The sequence below is a fragment of the Anopheles nili genome, chromosome 3 (genome assembly GCF_943737925.1).
Source record: "Anopheles nili chromosome 3, idAnoNiliSN_F5_01, whole genome shotgun sequence".
Taxonomy (NCBI): domain Eukaryota; kingdom Metazoa; phylum Arthropoda; class Insecta; order Diptera; family Culicidae; genus Anopheles; species Anopheles nili.
The window spans coordinates 51,794,485-51,811,645 of NC_071292.1; the positions used below are offsets into that span (position 1 = coordinate 51,794,485).

At 46.8% G+C, this 17,161-nt stretch overlaps 5 protein-coding genes across 5 annotated transcripts; 2 read left to right on the forward strand and 3 right to left on the reverse strand.

Annotated features, from left to right (window-relative positions):
* The first annotated feature begins 5,305 nt into the window (after positions 1 to 5,305).
* On the forward strand, positions 5,306 to 6,131 carry LOC128723111 (enoyl-CoA delta isomerase 2). Its single transcript, XM_053816821.1, has one exon. The coding sequence runs from the start codon at positions 5,306 to 5,308 to the stop codon at positions 6,092 to 6,094; it is 789 nt and encodes a 262-aa protein (XP_053672796.1). The 3' UTR covers positions 6,095 to 6,131.
* An 11-nt stretch (positions 6,132 to 6,142) lies between these two features.
* Positions 6,143 to 6,983, reverse strand: LOC128723113 (28S ribosomal protein S28, mitochondrial). Its single transcript, XM_053816822.1, has 3 exons — positions 6,635 to 6,983; positions 6,446 to 6,567; positions 6,143 to 6,378 (listed from the first exon to the last, which is right to left on the reverse strand). The coding sequence occupies exons 1-3, from the start codon at positions 6,893 to 6,895 to the stop codon at positions 6,204 to 6,206; spliced, it is 558 nt and encodes a 185-aa protein (XP_053672797.1). The 5' UTR covers positions 6,896 to 6,983; the 3' UTR covers positions 6,143 to 6,203.
* Positions 6,984 to 7,195: 212 nt separating this feature from the next.
* Positions 7,196 to 9,321, forward strand: LOC128723026 (regulator of nonsense transcripts 3A). Its single transcript, XM_053816728.1, has 2 exons — positions 7,196 to 7,787; positions 7,868 to 9,321. Exons 1-2 carry the CDS (start codon positions 7,196 to 7,198, stop codon positions 9,208 to 9,210), a joined length of 1,935 nt encoding a protein of 644 aa, XP_053672703.1. The 3' UTR covers positions 9,211 to 9,321.
* A 12-nt stretch (positions 9,322 to 9,333) lies between these two features.
* Positions 9,334 to 11,839, reverse strand: LOC128723027 (exocyst complex component 6). The gene has a single exon (XM_053816729.1). It carries the CDS (start codon positions 11,837 to 11,839, stop codon positions 9,539 to 9,541), a length of 2,301 nt encoding a protein of 766 aa, XP_053672704.1. The 3' UTR covers positions 9,334 to 9,538.
* A 947-nt stretch (positions 11,840 to 12,786) lies between these two features.
* Positions 12,787 to 15,141, reverse strand: LOC128724591 (toll-like receptor 4). The gene is made up of 4 exons (XM_053818315.1): positions 14,917 to 15,141; positions 13,963 to 14,106; positions 13,484 to 13,898; positions 12,787 to 13,416 (listed from the first exon to the last, which is right to left on the reverse strand). The coding sequence occupies exons 1-4, from the start codon at positions 15,139 to 15,141 to the stop codon at positions 13,082 to 13,084; spliced, it is 1,119 nt and encodes a 372-aa protein (XP_053674290.1). The 3' UTR covers positions 12,787 to 13,081.
* Positions 15,142 to 17,161: the final 2,020 nt, after the last annotated feature.

The window sequence follows — 17,161 nt, forward strand, 5'->3', positions numbered from 1 at the left end:
GTTGCTCCTTGCTCCACCCGGATACCCCACACACACACACACGTGCGCATTCAAACAAATCGTATCTAGTAGAAGTTTCCCACAACTCAAACAACCAGCCGCCAGCCGAAAGAGCAGATTGAGGTCCTTGGTTGGCTACTGAACACTATCGATATATCGCTACCACAATCGGACGCGGACATAGTAGTGGTGGTGCATGCAGAGGTAGTAGTGCTGCCTCGCTATTTACCAAACGAAGGGGGTACTGGAAAAGGGGGGAGCTAATTTGCTTGCATCAACTATTTGCAATCGAAATCATCACGCGTAGAGAGAGAGAGAGAGTGAAAGAGAAAGTAGTTGGAAGGAAAGAAAAGAAAAGAATACAAAATTACATTACACACACAGAATCACATGGAACAGTTAAGCATCTACAATGGAAAATTTCGCATCATCAACACTATCTGAAACAATGGCTCCATTCAACACTCATGAAAATAAGGACGTCATTTGTATGTCAAAGAGCTTTTGCTCTAATTTGTAAGCTCCTAAACTTTTTAATCTCGCTATGGCATAATACAATGCCGTGTTCAGTAATTCACGAATGTTCGAAACGTCGTTTATGAATTATTTTCTCTTTTATTCCATAAAAACTCTAAAAAACGATTCTTATTGTTCATATGTATACTGTAAGTGAACAATAAAGTCATGAATTTCCGATATGGTAGCTGCATCTGAGTGTAACATACATAAAATGGGAGGAAAAAACATGACACATAAAAAAACTCGCTCGTTCAGTATCGTCAAATTTCGACCAATATTTGAATTATAATACTGCAGATAAAACAGGAAAACGAAATCAAATGTGTATTTTTGCAATTTCATAATTATTTTGCCAATGCAGAAAATAATACTAGCCCATTCGGCCCACTACTTGAACATTTACAGACAAGAACCATCGAGAAGAGCATTCAAATTTAACATCAAGAAAAATGCATAAATGCAAAACGCATGCCTACTAATCATGGACCCTAATTCCCTACCATCAATCAATTGCCAAATTTTTTTAAGTTGACAGTTGAGCTTTAAAATCAGCTCGAGGGTAGAATGTTTGAACGTGATCGTGTAACGAACATTCGAAATAGTTTTCATACCATCCTGACACATCAAACACTATAAAAATGTTTATTCTCTAGCGAAACCGAACATCCTTCCCGAGTGACAACCTTCTTCACTCTAAACACAGTAGACACACACACGTAAACGCACACTTCGAATCCAGACGGAAGCGAGACATCACACCAAGTCAGTCACCGGGGAAATTGCTGCGGTTTCGCAGGGGCATCTGTTTTCGCCATCATCCGTTGGGTTAAAAACAAAAAGAAAACAATCTCCGGACCAACGCCGGCATCCCTGGCGGAGGCAATTTCATCACCGTCAGCGATCGGTCAAACGGGCAAAAGAAAACGAACTGTCGCTTAGATCCGCAAAAGGAGAACGCTCCATAAAAGGGGAAGTTCAGCAACCCAAAGGTAAGGGAGGAAGTGGGACACACCACCCCCAACTATCTCTTTTATCCCCTTTTCTCCTCCGAGTATCATTTTCTGTCGATTTGCGAATGCCATCGACACTCTCTGTTGCTGCACCGATTGACACTCGGAAATTCCATTGATGGTGTTTCCTGCCGCGGTACTCGTGAAACCAGGCATCGAATTTCATTTTTCCCATATCATATAGTGACATGTGAAATTCCTTCCACAAGACGGCAAAGATAAGCTCGAAAGAAACGCACGATTAAGGCCACCAACGGCATGCGTAGAAATATGTAGCGAATTTGTATTGTCCAACTGGAGAGACGATCTGAAATCTAGTTCCTCCCAAAAGTAGTTTACACCCAACCAAGCTCGTCAAAAGTAAGAAGCATCAACTGAAACACTATGGCTACCTTCGATCGTTTTAACTCCGTGTCCGCCGACCCATATCCCACCGTGTAGCCGCTAGCGTAAAATCAACCACCTTCGAACACTTACCGTTTTAAGCTGCTCCATCGCACGGGGACGAAGGAAACAGTACATCCGCTCGTCCACCCGGCGTTGGCGGCTGTTGGTTCCCCTGACGGTGGTGGATATTTTCACTGTCGAAACGAGCGAAAAGCGATGACGACGACATTCGTCACCGCCGCTGTTGCAAGACAGCCGCCCTTCGTAGGCGACGACGACGTTGTACTTTGCTGGCTGTCGTTGGATTGTCACTTCAAGAGACTCGCGCGTCCGGAAAGTTGCTTAGAAGAGCCGGACTCCTTCTGTAGGTTTAGGGAATTCTTTCGCCTTTCGGCCGTTCGGCAAATGTGCCGTGTGTGTGAGTGGCTAAACAGCGAATCGTGGTTGTTGATGGCAGTATGGCTAGTGACAGTTCCCGCGGTTTAACCGTATTTTTTGGCTCCCCCGGGAAACGGAAGACCGCCGTTCGTAGCCCGGAAGCGACGCACTTTCCAAGGCCCGAAAATTTAGGGTGGAGAGGGGGGTGCAACCTTTTCTTGACCGCTACACTACACTTCACCCCTCGAAACACGTACACGCTGAGGGGACACACGCACACTCTCCTTGAGCGCTCGGCACACCATATGCGAGCGTCGACAAAGGAAGGGGGGGGGAGGGCGCGGCGAGTCGTTGCAGCCAGGAAAACGTGGGCTCAGAATTTCCAGAAATCACAACATACAAACAGCACACACACGTGTAACTAACACACTGCACTGCGTCCACCGGCCGCTGGCACAACTAGTGTGCTTTGAAGGCTTTTGCTGGCTACCTATCTGCCTATGTGCACCTTGGCCTCCACAATGGCTTGTGACACTCCTCTCTCCCTCACTCCTCCTCGCCTGCTGGACACTGGTACTTTTTTCCACGCGAAAACCTGATTGCTGCGATTGGGAAACGGTCACATTCAACACTCTTTGTCACTCTTGTAACTCCCTGATCTGTGGAGAAACGAAATTTCGTCATCAATGCTTTTGTCGCCTTTTTACTTTTGTTACTAATTTCATAGTCTCGGTTCTGAGAATCCTCACTGTTACCCCTCCCGGGTGGGTGCTGTACCGTGCTGGGGGACCTTTTTCCCTACCGTCACCAAATACACACGCAGCACATGGGGTTATATGGTAAGTGGAAGCCCTTTTGAGGGAGAACAGCGGGGATAGAACAAATGTCAAGCTAAGCCAAAGTTAAGAATAACAAAAGCCAATCTACCGATCACAAGAAGGGCGTTGGATAAAATGGATGAAATGCAAAAATTCACCGAATATTCGCTGTGCCACTCCACGAACACACGCTCCTCAATAGACAATGCACACACATTCACACATACGACCCGCTGCATACACAAGTGAGACTGCAAAAAGGAGAAAAAAAACACCTTTTTCCCGTATTTGTCCACTTTTTGACGTTCTGCGTAATTCGCCTTCAAAGGTGCTAAAGCTACGTATCAAGCAACCGGCAGCCTGGCAGCAGACCCTATGCTCCGGAAGTGAATCAAATGAGAACATCTTCCTGTCTAGCGGCTGAGCAGACCCGTAATCTCTTACCGCAAAGCCTGCTTGCGCCCATCCCGTAACGAAGGAACCAGGCACTATCGCTATTTGACAGCTCTCAACGTATGGCTATCTAATTAGAGGCAAATAAAATTGTACCCGGTGTGTGTGTGCAGACGACTGCCGTTTGTGTAAATTGACGTTTCGCGTTACTGCGATATTTCTGCTGCTGCTGGCTAGGGGACAAGAACGAAGCCGAAATGTGAAACCCTAGCTCTATCTAGCGCTGCCCGTAATGACCGGTCGAATTCGGTCCACACCAGCAAAGAACGCCCATCGTAGCGCGATGCTCGATGGGAGCTTAACTGCAAGGCCGCAGAAAATGTCCTATACCTAGACGAGCTAGAGAGATCGTACGCCTTTTCCGAAAGGCAGATACGGCGGAAAACGACCAACGCGAAAAGTAGGCTTTAATTTTTCCCCATTTTCGTTTCACACGTCACAGTTACACACGCATACGCACGCACCAGTGGACTAGAGGGTAGAAAAAGAACACGGCTGTGGCCGCAAAACGGGGAGCCACTTCTTTTTCTCTTACTTTTCCCGTCTGCTCCACGCTCGCTCGCTCGCTCACCGCTGTATTCCTCGTCGTAGCCGTCGGATTTTAGCCGCTTCCCGACGCACTGCGATGCAAACGCGACACTCGGCCCATAAACTGTGTGGTACGGTTTTAGGACTAGCTACACCGGGAGACGGACTCTGGTTTCAACGGTTGCAAACGGATTGCGGAAAATTCTACCTTTTCCTGCTTTTTGCCGAGCCGACGTCTTACCGGATGTGAAATAGCTCTTGTCAAACCCCGTCGAACACACTTGCAAAACCAAAGTGGGTACAGATGAGATGAGCTCAAGGTACTATTCGTCCTCTCATTTTGATTCGTCATCGAGCTTACAGTGTTAACAATTAGAAACTCGATGAGTACTGGTTGAACCAGGCATATGGCGTTATGCCAATAAACTTCCTTTTTATGATTCCACTTTCCTGCACCTATCACGCTAAACAATTATATAATATAATTTAAATAAAGGTTTCATAAGTCCCTCGAAATGTCACATTGCGGTTTCTCTTTTCTTACCTCAAACGTTTTTTCAGGCACATCTCTCTTATAAACACCTTGAATAATCGCCATAGATTTGATGATAAATCTGTCGTAATTTTTTGACGTTCCGTTTTTCGCCCTCACTTGATTTCGCTCGAATAGCACGGGGATAGTAGAAACAAAATAGGGCAGATATCTATCATGCGATAAATTTCTCAAGTATTACGGACAGATAAATGCCTAGAAATTTGTATAATCCGAAACCAATAAATCCCTGACGGTATAGCACATGTGTAAAAAATGTTTTTCATAAACCACTCTAATGAAATTAATTAAAATTCAAAAAAATCTAGTAGAATTCTGTCCAAATTTCCAAAATACTCAAAAGATTTTATAACTATCGAATATTAACTCCTTATAATTTATAATAAGATATAATTTTTACTCAGAGCTTATGTGATAAAAATGTAACCTGGTTTGTTCGCACCAATTAACTACCCACTATGAACTTTGTTTGGCATCATTTGGATAACGTTCATTGCATTCCGTTTTGAAGTCAGTACGACTGACCCTTGGCCATTGTTTGCCGGCCGTGTTAATAGAAAACCAACAAGTCGTTATCATTCCTGGTGTGTTATCAGCGTGAGTTGCACTTTTCTTAGCAAAGTTGAAAGAAAAGGGCGAAATTGCCAGTAGAAAAAAATATGTCCAGCGAAAAACAACTCACCCATTTGAAGCTAGAACGCTTCGGAACCGTGTTGCGTGTAACGATCAACAATCCGCGCAAAAAGAATGCCCTCAACAGGCAAGCATACCAGGACCTCGCCGATACCTTGAATTCAGCGAACCACGATGAAAGTGTTAACGTGGTTGTTTTAACCGGATCGGGCGACTTCTACAGCTCCGGTAACGACATGGTGTCAGCAGCCACGGAAGAAGGATCTATCGAAGAACGGCTTGCACGAGGAAATGCTATTTTGCGCGACATGGTCCGAGCGTTCATCTCGTTCGACAAACTGTTGATTGCTATCATAAATGGACCGGCCATTGGTATTGCAGCCACCACCGCGCTCCTGTGTGACGTTGTTTACATGGCAGAAACGGCCTATTTCTACACTCCATTCACCAAGCTGGGCCTTTGCGCTGAGGGGTGCTCGTCGTACTCGTTTCCATTGCTTATGGGTCGAAGCAAGGCGTCCGAAATGCTTCTGCTAAACCATCGGATGTCTGCGCAGGAGGCACTGAGCTACAACGTAGTGGCAGCTGTGGTCAAACGCGATGAAATCGAGACCAAGTTGTGGCCCCAGATACTGGAGCACGGCAAACTTCCGATTGGGTCGATTAAGGCCGGCAAAATGTTGATAAATCGATTCCAGCGCGAAAAGCTGCACGAGGCGAACGATCGTGAAACCGAGGCTCTAATGGATCGCTACCAAACCGAGGAATCCCTGAATGCTATTATGGAGTTTATGATGCGAAAAAGCAAAATGTAACCAGTCATCGTGACATGATTCGAATGTATGAAATACAGTTGGTTTGGGGTCGCATTTTTGGTCTACTCCTTATGTACTAATCAATGCGGTAATATTCTAGAATGGCTTACTAGGGCATCTCGGTGTTACGTGATTGTTGTGACCGAGTTGTCGGCGAGGATATCAAACCCACCAGCTGGCAGTCTGCCTCCAGCAGTGTGAGATCCTTACTCGATCCCAAAAACCGTGTCGACAATTCCAGATCCTTCACGCGCAATCGTACTCGTGCACCTCTCACGTAGTCCCTGAAACGAGCGCAAACAAACAAGCAGATTAAAGAAACTGCAAAACGTATTGCAGGCTGCTGCTTACTCTCCATTTTTGACGGGTCGTGTGCAAACGCAATGGAATTTCCACCCGAAATCAATATACAGATCATTCTCCACGACATGATATATTTTCCCCGTTACAACTTTTCCTTCAGGATCACCTAGCTGGAAGGCCGAACGGTTCTTATGAGTCAACAGAGTGTGCATTTCACACGGGGGTCAGCAAACTTACATCGATAAACTTGGAGTTTCTTAACAAGGCAGCAAACGTTTGCGGTGGCTCGTTCGAGGGCTCTGCTTGCAGCGATTCACCGTGTTTTCGGTATGCTTTGGCGAAGCCTCCCTCTTTTCGGCTGCCTTCAGCCGCTTCCTCCGCAAGAGTTGACTCGGTTGTTGTCGATGGTGGTTGCGCCTCGGAGCTGAAGTTGACACATGACCCCAAACGAGCCACACGCAATGTTCGTTGGGTGACCCACCGCAGTAACAAGGCCATGGTGCGTGTGAAACAGTCCTGGTTTGGCCGTACAGCCGGCTTTTGTACAACAAATTCTGGCGGGCGATGAAGTAACCTCGCAGGCACTATGTTTTGCACGCACGGTATGACATCAACTGTCACGCGTACAGTGTGCTGTCAAATAATCAAAACAATATCATCGCTAACCTTTTTGCCAGCCTCGATGCGAATACGTGTGCGGGAACCGAAGCAAACAATCCGATTTTCTGGCTGGTACGGATCGCGAATATCGTAACAGCCCTGGCGGTCATTGACCGCGAGTGTTCTGCGGTCGGACAGATGGACCATCCGAAGTCCGGTGCGATGCAACGCCGCGAAGCGCACACCGCGTCCGGCGGTGGTCGCGATAAACCGGACAAACCAAAAAAGGACAAGAAGGACAAAGGCAAGCACAGCGGTTCGAAGCGCAACAAAAAGAACAAGAAGGACACCACGCAACCGAAGTCCCGCGTGGTCATCCGGCGGTTGCCACCCTCGATGACGGAGGAGTTGTTTTGCGAGCAGATATCGGTCGACGGCCAGCTGCCCAACTACGACGATTTTTACTTTGTCGGTCCCGATTGGACGCTGGGTCACCATGCATCGTGCCGGGCGTACCTGAATTTTACGAATCCGGAGGATATCTTTCGTTTTGCCGACAGCTTCGATGGGTACACGTTTGTCGATGCCAAGGGGCTCGAGTATCAGGCCGTGGTGGAATACGCACCCTTCCAGAAGCTCCCAAAAAACCGCTCCCGCAAGAAGGACCTCAAATGCAATTCTATCGAAACCGATACGCACTTCACCGCGTTCAAGGAGGCGCTAGAGGCCGAGGAGCGAGAAGCGTTACACGGACGGGGAACGCAGGAGTTCAGCTTTAAACTTGAGCAAGGTAAGGCATTTGATTTGAACCCGACATTTGATAGACAACCGAAGCATGGTTCATGGTGTCTTCCAATTGTCTCATTTCAGAGGAGAAAACTACGACGACGCCTCTGCTCGAGTATATCGCACAAAGGAAACAAGAGAAACGTGACGAAAAGCGCCGCAAGCAAGAGGAAAAGCGAAGAATACGCGAAGAGGAGCGGCATATGCGAAAGACCCAAATAGCTAAGGCAATTCCGGCGGCCATCCAGGAGGACATAGAGTTTAACGAGTTCATGGAGCGAACTGTTAAGCCGCACTTAAATTTGATTCAGAACTCAATGAAAGGCACGGGATTTGCTGATGGAGCAGACCGTAAGGGGAGCAACGAAGGGAAATTCCGCGATGAAAAAGATAAGAACAAGAAGAACAAGAAGGACAAGGATCGAAATCGTGAAAAGAAGGTAGATGAATCGAAGGTGCAAGAGGACGGCAAAGCAGAAGGCGATAAGCAAGCGAATAAGAAGCAGGATCGAGAAAAACCTGGCAAAAAATCGAAGGAAAAACCAAACAGAGATGAAAACCGACCACAACAGCGACCACAAGAGCAGTGGGAACAGAAGGGAGAACGTAACGAAAAACCTAAGAAGGAAAAACCACCAGCTGCCGGCAACAGTGACCAGGCGACAACGTCTAAAGCTGACTACGGTACCTCTACGGCCCCTACGAGCAAAAAGGAGGTGAAAAAATACAGTGAAAGACGCAAAGAAACCCGAGCTCGCGCAGAAACTCGATTGGCTGAGCATGACACTAAACCCCAACCGGAGAGCACCACGGTTGCCGGTGCGGTGAACTCCGCCAAACCTGAGGTGAAGAAAATAATACTCACCGCCAACGTACCACCGTTTATACCGAAGGAGAAATCGACCATTCTTCTAGCGGGGCATTCGTCGACAGTGACCAACAACCCAGCCGTCCCGTCAGGATCTGGCGGTTCCGTTGACCGCGACCTGACGTCATCTAAGGTTACGAAGAAAGCCAGCGAATCGCCATCCCCCGAGGGGTCCACCGAGGCCGGCGCTAGCCGGACTCCGAAGGCAGCGAACGAAAAGACAGCTGGCAAGCAGAAAGAGACTCGAGAAGCGCGCAAAATTCGCAACAAGGACCGACCGTCACTAGAGATCTACCAACCCCGCAAGCGGATAGTCTCCGGAGGCACAGGAAAAAGCGAAGACGACCGTGGCCGCAGCGATTCCGATCGTCCATCGGATAACGTGTCAGCCGCAACGACGGCTGTTGCTGCGGAATCGGAAGACGGTGCTGCAAAAGAGCGACGTCATAAGCTCACGAAGAAAGCATCTGATCGGCAGCAGCGGGAGCGCAAAAATGGACGGAAAAACTCTAGCGACGCCGATGGTACGAAGGAAACCGACGCTGGTTGGTGGATGTAAAAAAAGGGCTTCTTTTCTCGCAGCTCCAGCCCGTCCTGGCGTGAGGGATATCAGCTGGTATCGTTTTCATTCGACTTACTTTGCGCGGTTCTACCATGGACGTAATAAACAATACGCGAAAAATAACCGCCACTGTGGCTAATTCAAATAACGCTTTATTGATACATACCTTCGTTGCGTTTTTACGCGCCTCTCGAATCGGTTATCTTGCTAGAAGAGATTAGAAGAGCAAACAGTGCGCGTGCGGTCCCTTGATTAATACAAACGGTTGCACTCGAAAAACAGAGCGCCTTGTTGTTACGATACATAGAAGTCTTGCCCCGGTGGGCTAGTTTTGCCGTTCCGCCAACTGCTTCAGTTGGCGCAGTACCGTCTCAAGGAGTTTCTTTTTGTCCCGCTCGGACTTTGATTTCATCAACGACAGCATGGACTTTTTGTCCGCCTCGCGCAGCTTCTCCAACACCACGATTATCGTGGACGGATGTACAAGCGAGTATCGGTTTTCGTCCTTCCCGAAATCGTGCAAGTAAGCGCTCCAATCCTCGGAAATGAGCAGATCGAGCAGTTGTCGAATTTCGGCGAAGTATTTCGACAGGTCACCCTCACGCAGACCGGGCACCGGATCGGACGAAGCGAACAGCTCGAACTGCATCAGATCGAGATTGATCTGGTCCAGTGCGCCGCCCGAGATCTGTCGAATGTCTTCCGAAAGAATCAACTTCGAAACGGTCGTCGCAATGTGTTCGCAGGCCTTTTTGCATGCGGCCTGCGCGACCCCGGGTAGAATGAAGGAAAAGCTTTGGAATGTGCTCTGTAAGAACGCAACCATGTCAGTGACGAACGGTGACGCGTGGCCGTACGATTCCGGAAGCACCCAATCGTAGTTTTCTAGCTCCTCGAAGAATTCATCCAGCTTGCAGCAGAGTTTGGTCGAAACCTGCTGCTCCGCTTCCGAGCGCGCAACATGGAACATGGCCGACGGCGTTTGCGTCACGCTCTGTACCGTGCCGGTCATTTTGCACACGAACGAGTCCAAAAACGGACCTGCCTTCTCAAGGTATTGTGTGTCGATGATGATCTGAATTACCTGCATCAGGGCTAGACTGGGGCTGCGAAACACGGCGGACAGGCAGCCACTAAAGCTGCGCGTCAACAGCAGATTAGCTGCCTTCCGTACCATGGCGGCAATCTCGTTCGGGGAGAGCGTAAGCTCCTCGGAAAACTTCATGCATGCGTACATGAACTCCATCGCTTGATGGTACACCTCCGGGACCATGCGCGAGAAGGGGAATTTCTTCGGGAACGGTTGCATTTCCAGCTGCTCTGAGTGGAAAGGAAAGCGTTCCAACACCGCATCATACTCCTCCTGGTTGTGCGCTTCTAGTGGCAGAAAGTCACTCTTATCGAGAATGTCCCGGAACTCGTTAACCCAACGCTGCAACAGCACCTCGTTGTAGTGGTCGCGCATTTCGAGCAGCAAATCCCATAACTGCGACACGGTGTACCCGTAGTTCTTCAGCGTCGTAATGCTGAGCATGATCAGGTTCTTAATGCGAAGCAGCACATTTGGATCGGTGCAGGACGACGAAGACATGCTAAGCACGTTGACGGCACGCGACAGCGACGAAGACCACAAATCATCGAGGTAAGTCTGCGTCACAATGTCCCCGCCGGTGTTCATCACGTGGTCTTCTACGACGAAGAATCCCACGATCGAGTAGATGTATGTCTTGTACGCTTCCAGATTATCGTGCATTGTTTGTGGGGCCTGTAGCACGAGTTTTGCCTGATCGCGACGCTGCTTGCGGTAGTCCTTCTCAAAGTATTCCTTATCGTTCAGCACGGTATAGATATGCAAGCAGCGATAGATCGGCGAAAAGTCGATCAAATCCTGTGCATTTACATCTTCGTCATCGTCGCCGAAATCCGAACTACCAGGACCTCCCTGCTCGGCCAGCTGCTTGTACTCGGCGATGATTGTTTCCAGATCGCGTTTCTGCAACTCCTTCGTATGCTTCATCGCGATTTCGCCGATTTTTGGTGAGAATTTGCGAATGTTTTCGAGAAACTCGCGAAAGTCCTCTTCGGATGACTTTTTGATGTTCTCCGTGAGCTTCGGGATCGTGTCGCGCATCTGCTGCGAAAAGCGATACCCAGCTACCTTCGGGAGATATTCGCTCTCCAGCACCTCTAACGTTTTTAGCGCCGGATAGTAGCGCTTTTCGCGAACCTGCCGCAGCAGCTTACTGTAGCATTCCAGCACCGGCAGGCAGCTGGACAGTCCTTCAATTGCCCCTGCAATGTTGCCCTCTACTTTGCGCGCCTTCACCAGATCGTTACCTTTGGCGATGACACCCGCAGACGCTTTTGCCAGGCCATCGTTAAGCGTAAGAACTTCCTGGTTGAGCCCCTGGGCTTGCGATTTTACCAGCAGCAGCTCGCGAATGGAATCGATAAAACCCTGATAATATAGGTTGCATATCCGCTCGATGTCTTTATCATGTGAGCGAATGCGTGTTTCCAGCTGTTCGGAAATCTGATCCTGCGAATTCCCTTCAAGGATAGTACGGAACGTAGGTCCCCAGTAATCGTCTACCGCTTCGATATCCTGCATGGATATGTTGGCCATTGTTACTGAATGTAGACGTGCGTTTGAAGTTAAAATACGATTCTGAGGGTGAATCACCCCACAAGGCACACTAGTGTGATTTTGCACTGCTTATCGCAATGATGTTATTGTTCTACTCACGCGACGCGTGCATTTTGGTAGCATGCATGTTTATTAACCTGCAATTAACATTCGGTATTAGTTATGTAGCCGAAATATTATAAGCTGATAGTAAAACAACACGGCACATTCATTCTCTCACCTTACAAGTTTGCTTGTTACACTTTTTTGTTTATCACCGGAGAGAAAGAACACTAGCTTCTCGCACTTTTACGGTTTACGATAACGACATTCATAAACATAAACTTAAACTATGTTACAATAGTTTTCGAGCGAAATTATTACACAAAATCGTATTTTCAGTAAGAAAAGTGCACTTCACCAGGCGTCATTGTTATCCAAACAAATGTACACTGCAGATTGACATTATGAATGTCAGTCCGCGTTTACACGTTCGTTTCATATTTGACAACAGCGCACTTATGAAATATTTCAAGCACTAAAAAATAATTATAGTATATTTACCTTTTATAAAAAACATTAAATCCAAAAATTAACTAAACATTCAAGGAATATATTAAATGAATATATGAATAATATATATATATATATATATATATATATATATATATATATATATATATATATATATATATATATATATATATATATATATATATATATATATATATATATATATATATATATATATATATATATATATATATATATATATAAGTTTTTAAAACAAATAATAATAGTGCAACAGAATGATTACACGACAATAATCTTACAATAATCAAACCATAGATAACGCCTAAATACTTATGCATAGTTTTGAAAGTTCTTTTTCCGTTGCAAGCCATAACAGAAATAATAAGTCTATAGATTTTAATAGGTGTGTATTTTTGGTGCTGTTTTGCTACTATGTTTATCTATTGGCAACATTGGTTTGCATCAAAATGATGTTGATATTATTTACATCAGCGTTTAAACCTATACATGGGCTCTTAAGTTATTTCATGGCATCAATTCGGTGTGGGTTTGATTTTAAATAACGCATAACAATTATATACAAGTTCTACATCGACTATCTCTTATGGAACTAGCTGTTAGTCTCATGAAATGGCTAAAAAGTGCACTACAATCTGAGCGACAGCCTACCGTCCGTGTCAACTCATTTTGCTTTCGCCGAAAAGGCGTTTAATCACAATCGCTCAGCAGTTTATCACACTTCGAGTTTTCCGTGGCTGGATCCACCGGGGGCTGCGGTTGAGGAACCATAACGCGATTGATATCCTGTTTGGCCGTCCTCTTTCGTTTCGTTTTCATGTGTTTGGCGTTGCGCCGGTGCAGGCAGTAGAGTACAAAGGCGAACACGAGGATGCACCCGACGGCGACGGCTGAAATTTTCATCCACGTTGATTTGGCCTCGATGTCTAGCTTGCGCGAATTTCTCACCTCCATGCACTGGTGAAAATCGGCCACCTTTCCCGGGTTGATCTCTTTACCAACTTCGGAGTTGCAAATGTTTTGCTCTAAAAAGGATAACGAGCCGATTTAGGCACGGCTTGCTTTTACCACCAGCTACTATTCTCGACTTACCGGAAGCAGTCAGCGGGATGCAGTACAGCGGTGGATACATTATTTTAGTCCTGCGAAGGACGAGCTCCGCCGTCAGCACCTGACACGGACAGATCGGAATTTGCGTGTTGTTGAGTTCTAGCGATTTAAGGTTACACATCGGCGAAAACTGTTCGAGTGTGAGCTCCTTCATCGGGTTGGACGAAATGTTAAGCTGCCACAGGTCGGGCAGGATACCGAAGTCCGGCAGCCGCTGTAAGCGACAATCGGCGAGGCTTAGCACCTGTAAAGGCGCTTTTACGGGCTTCTGCAGATTAGTTAGCTCGGCCTCCAGCTCGGTAAGGGCATTGTGACCGACATACAAGTTCCGTAGTACGGGCAGTTGGAACAGTTCCAGTGGAATACTTTTAAGCGCGTTATAGGAAAGATCGATGGCCTGGAAGGTAAAATAAGCCAAACATTAAACCTACTACCGCGTTTATCACCCTGTCCTTACCTACCTCTAGGTTCGATAGGGTGCTGAAGGTTCCTTCCTCTATATTTTGGATCATGTTTTCGAACAGATACAGATACTTCACCGATTCATACCGCGCGAACGATTGAGCGTCCAAATCTCGAATACGGTTGAAGCTGAGATCGAATATCTGAAACGGGAGACGAGTTAGAGGTCTTAGAACGCCGTTGAACGCGCTACATGAAACCCCAAAGCTATGCATCAAGAAGCTAACAAGAGTTTTCTCGTCGAAGGAACTACCATTGGCTCCCAACCGAGCGAGCGCTATTGAGTTAATTGATTTAAATTGGTTTGTTGGTCTGCCCTTCTTTGTGGTTTGGGTTTGGATCAGACGAAGAACTCCAAATCAACTATCAACTGAAACTACCGTTCGGTAGAGGCGGATTGTAAGTAAAAGGGAACTTATATTGGAGGTAAAGCCGCGAGTTCAACAGATTTGTTTTAAAAACACGTTCAGCCGGATGTGGATTCGTTTGGATTGTACTTGTGAAATGTTTACGATGATCCCGATGGGCAAATACTACGCGCGTAACAGCAACTTCAGATCCGTAGTCTGCTTTCGCGAATAACATGAATGTGGGAATTTATTGCGAACGGAGAGTGGATGTTTGGGAGAAACGTATATCTCTTCTGACCTAGAAAAAAGATACCGGGCTTAAATAGCAACAAAAAAGGCAAAGCAAAAACAAAATTCGAGAGTTCTTCCACATCTCAAGTCACCATCTCGGACTGGCAATTTCTTGCCCAAACTGATATGGTTCTTCAGCGGCGACGATACGTCCACGAAGCCGTAGCATGCCTCAGCATCAATTGACCCCAGAGGATCACCAATTGACCAGAATTAGTCACATCACATTCGCTCGCCTGACAATGCCAGACCATCCGCCCCCTCGCATTCGCGTGTGTACACCCCGTTCCGGATACAGCTGCCAGTTCTTACCTCCAGATTTGACTTCAGCCATTGGGGAATTTCCTTCAAGTTCAGATTTGCACAATTGTACCCGATCATCTTGTACGTTCGCTCCAGCTGGCAGCGCTGAGGACGATCGAGCTCCGTCGGTAACGTTGCGAAACCATTCGCGTAGCTTAGCGCCAGCATAAATATGGCCGTCAAGGTTAGCGTTTGGGCAGCGAGGCCAGCCTGTGCGATAACCGGCGATCGCATTTTCAGCATGTCACCGTCGATAGTTATGGGGATCTGGGCTAAGGGAAATTAAAAGGGAAAAACAAAACAAAACTCATTAATTATGGGGCATGCGTTATGGGCCCAATTAAGTGTGGCCAAACGATGATTTGCCTATCGTTTTTTTGCCACACAATCGAAATGCATTGCCATTTGGTTGGGGTCTTTCTCTCTCTGTTGCACGCGCCTCGCTCATTGTTTGCGATGCATCTCAGCATCATGGTTATCATTCTATGACCGATTACATCACAACATTGTGAAGGCAAAAGTTACAATGCATTAGTTATCAGACTACGTACACTAAGGGGGCGATAACACAATTCAAGATTATTGTGCGAGCGATCAAGCTGCACTTGTGACTGGGAAACGGCCAATAAAGCATAGTGAAATATTTAACAAACGAGACCCGATACCTTCAAACGGAAGCTAACACTGCGGTACATTCACATTACAACACACCCGATGTCACCGATGATCGGTGATCAATAGATCAGACCCCTCAAAACACAGATCTTATAGCTACAATGCGCGCATCTACGCGTGAACTCGTTGGCCTAGATCGACAATGCATTCGGCCGTTTTCCACGTGTCCCGTGCCGTCGACCACGCGCGATAGCTGGGTGTGGTTATCACGTTCCCAATATTGTCGAGCGTTCTGGATTGTTGGTTTCGCCAACAAATTACACCATCAATCAATGCTCGCACAATCGATCGCACACTCGTATAAACTCCCGCGAACGAGCTAGGTGTTCCCGCTGGAAGCATTCCTTAGCGAAAATACCCAAAAAAGGCAAACACATGGCGTCGCAGATCGTTGCGCCGGGACGCGTTTGTGTTGCATTTAATTGAGTTTATGGGCCCGTGGATTGTGTGTACTGACTGCCAAATGCCCACTAGAGTGTTGAATTTATTACGTGTTTATTGGCCGCCAATTGTCAAAGCACTGCAGCGAACACGTGTTGCTGAAGGTTTTAGTGCGCCACCAGGGGACTCCATTGCGTTTTTCGTCATGCTTGTTGTTGACCACGCTTCGTTTTGACTCGATGTTTTAAATAATATTTACAAACAACCATCGCAGCGTCAATGTGCGTTAGTATGAAGTAATACTCGTGCTAGTAAGGATTGTGTTTCCTGTAATTCAATCTGGTGTTGGAACGCGACCCTCACAGTAATCACTACAACATCCCTGCTGCAGCGTAAACACGCAGCTGCTGAGGAGCACAGATAGATTAGATTATTTCCACTGCGCTATCAGGTTAATTTATGAGAGCGAGTATGAAACACTGCTCGAAGATGACCCGTATAATTATTCCCTCCATTATGCACTCAAATCTCTTTAAGAAATTAGACACTCTAGGCAGAGTATAATAATTCCAGCAAAACTTACTCACTTTCTGCATCGAAAGTTAACAATAAAACCTGGTCTTAACAATGTTGCGGAGTGCAAAAGTGTGAAAAATATTAGCACCTCCTGGCAATTGCTAACAAAACACACGTTATTCGGTGAAGCGTTACAAAAAGCAACACTCATCAAACGAAAAAACACAAAACATCGTCCGGTTTCGCGTCTGCAGGGGGAGCTGATTTTCGCATGATCGTGTCCAATCGCACAGGAAACGCCAATTGGCTGTCGTTCGCGTGTACGTACGTTTCGAAAATGGGCGAAAAAACAATAATAACATACTGCCGAATACGCTCGCGCTACCGATCAGTTCGGTGGGTTTCCGTTCGAAGCCTGACTAAACCGCCATCGGCTAGTAGAAGGACCGAAAAACTATCTACGCTTTTCACAAAGCACACAAACACGCGGACTTAGGCAACGTGGCACGTCAATCGCGTCAAGATCAATATTTGCTTCTCACATCTTGGTTGCGTGGAACCGCGGTGTGTTGCAATTTTCGCTCGCCTTCGAGCCTGAAAGGGGAGCATGCTCTAAGTGTGGGAAGCATGCGCATCTCGGTTAATTGATTTAATTTCGTTTAATTGAGTCAAATATGTTGCG

Coding starts and splice junctions, on each gene's coding strand:
- LOC128723027 (XM_053816729.1), bottom strand. CDS start 11,839: ATGGCCAACATATCCATGCAGGATATCGAAGCGGTAGACGATTACTGG.
- LOC128724591 (XM_053818315.1), bottom strand. CDS start 15,141: ATGCGATCGCCGGTTATCGCACAGGCTGGCCTCGCTGCCCAAACGCTA. Junction 14,107..14,916: donor GGCTGAAGTCAAATCTGGAG/GTAAGAACTGGC, acceptor CTCCCGTTTCAG/ATATTCGATCTCAGCTTCAA. Junction 13,417..13,483: donor CATCCCGCTGACTGCTTCCG/GTAAGTCGAGAA, acceptor TATCCTTTTTAG/AGCAAAACATTTGCAACTCC.
- LOC128723111 (XM_053816821.1), top strand. CDS start 5,306: ATGTCCAGCGAAAAACAACTCACCCATTTGAAGCTAGAACGCTTCGGA.
- LOC128723113 (XM_053816822.1), bottom strand. CDS start 6,895: ATGGCCTTGTTACTGCGGTGGGTCACCCAACGAACATTGCGTGTGGCT. Junction 6,568..6,634: donor GAAACTCCAAGTTTATCGAT/GTAAGTTTGCTG, acceptor TCGGCCTTCCAG/CTAGGTGATCCTGAAGGAAA. Junction 6,379..6,445: donor CGACCCGTCAAAAATGGAGA/GTAAGCAGCAGC, acceptor CGCTCGTTTCAG/GGACTACGTGAGAGGTGCAC.
- LOC128723026 (XM_053816728.1), top strand. CDS start 7,196: ATGGACCATCCGAAGTCCGGTGCGATGCAACGCCGCGAAGCGCACACC. Junction 7,788..7,867: donor CAGCTTTAAACTTGAGCAAG/GTAAGGCATTTG, acceptor GTCTCATTTCAG/AGGAGAAAACTACGACGACG.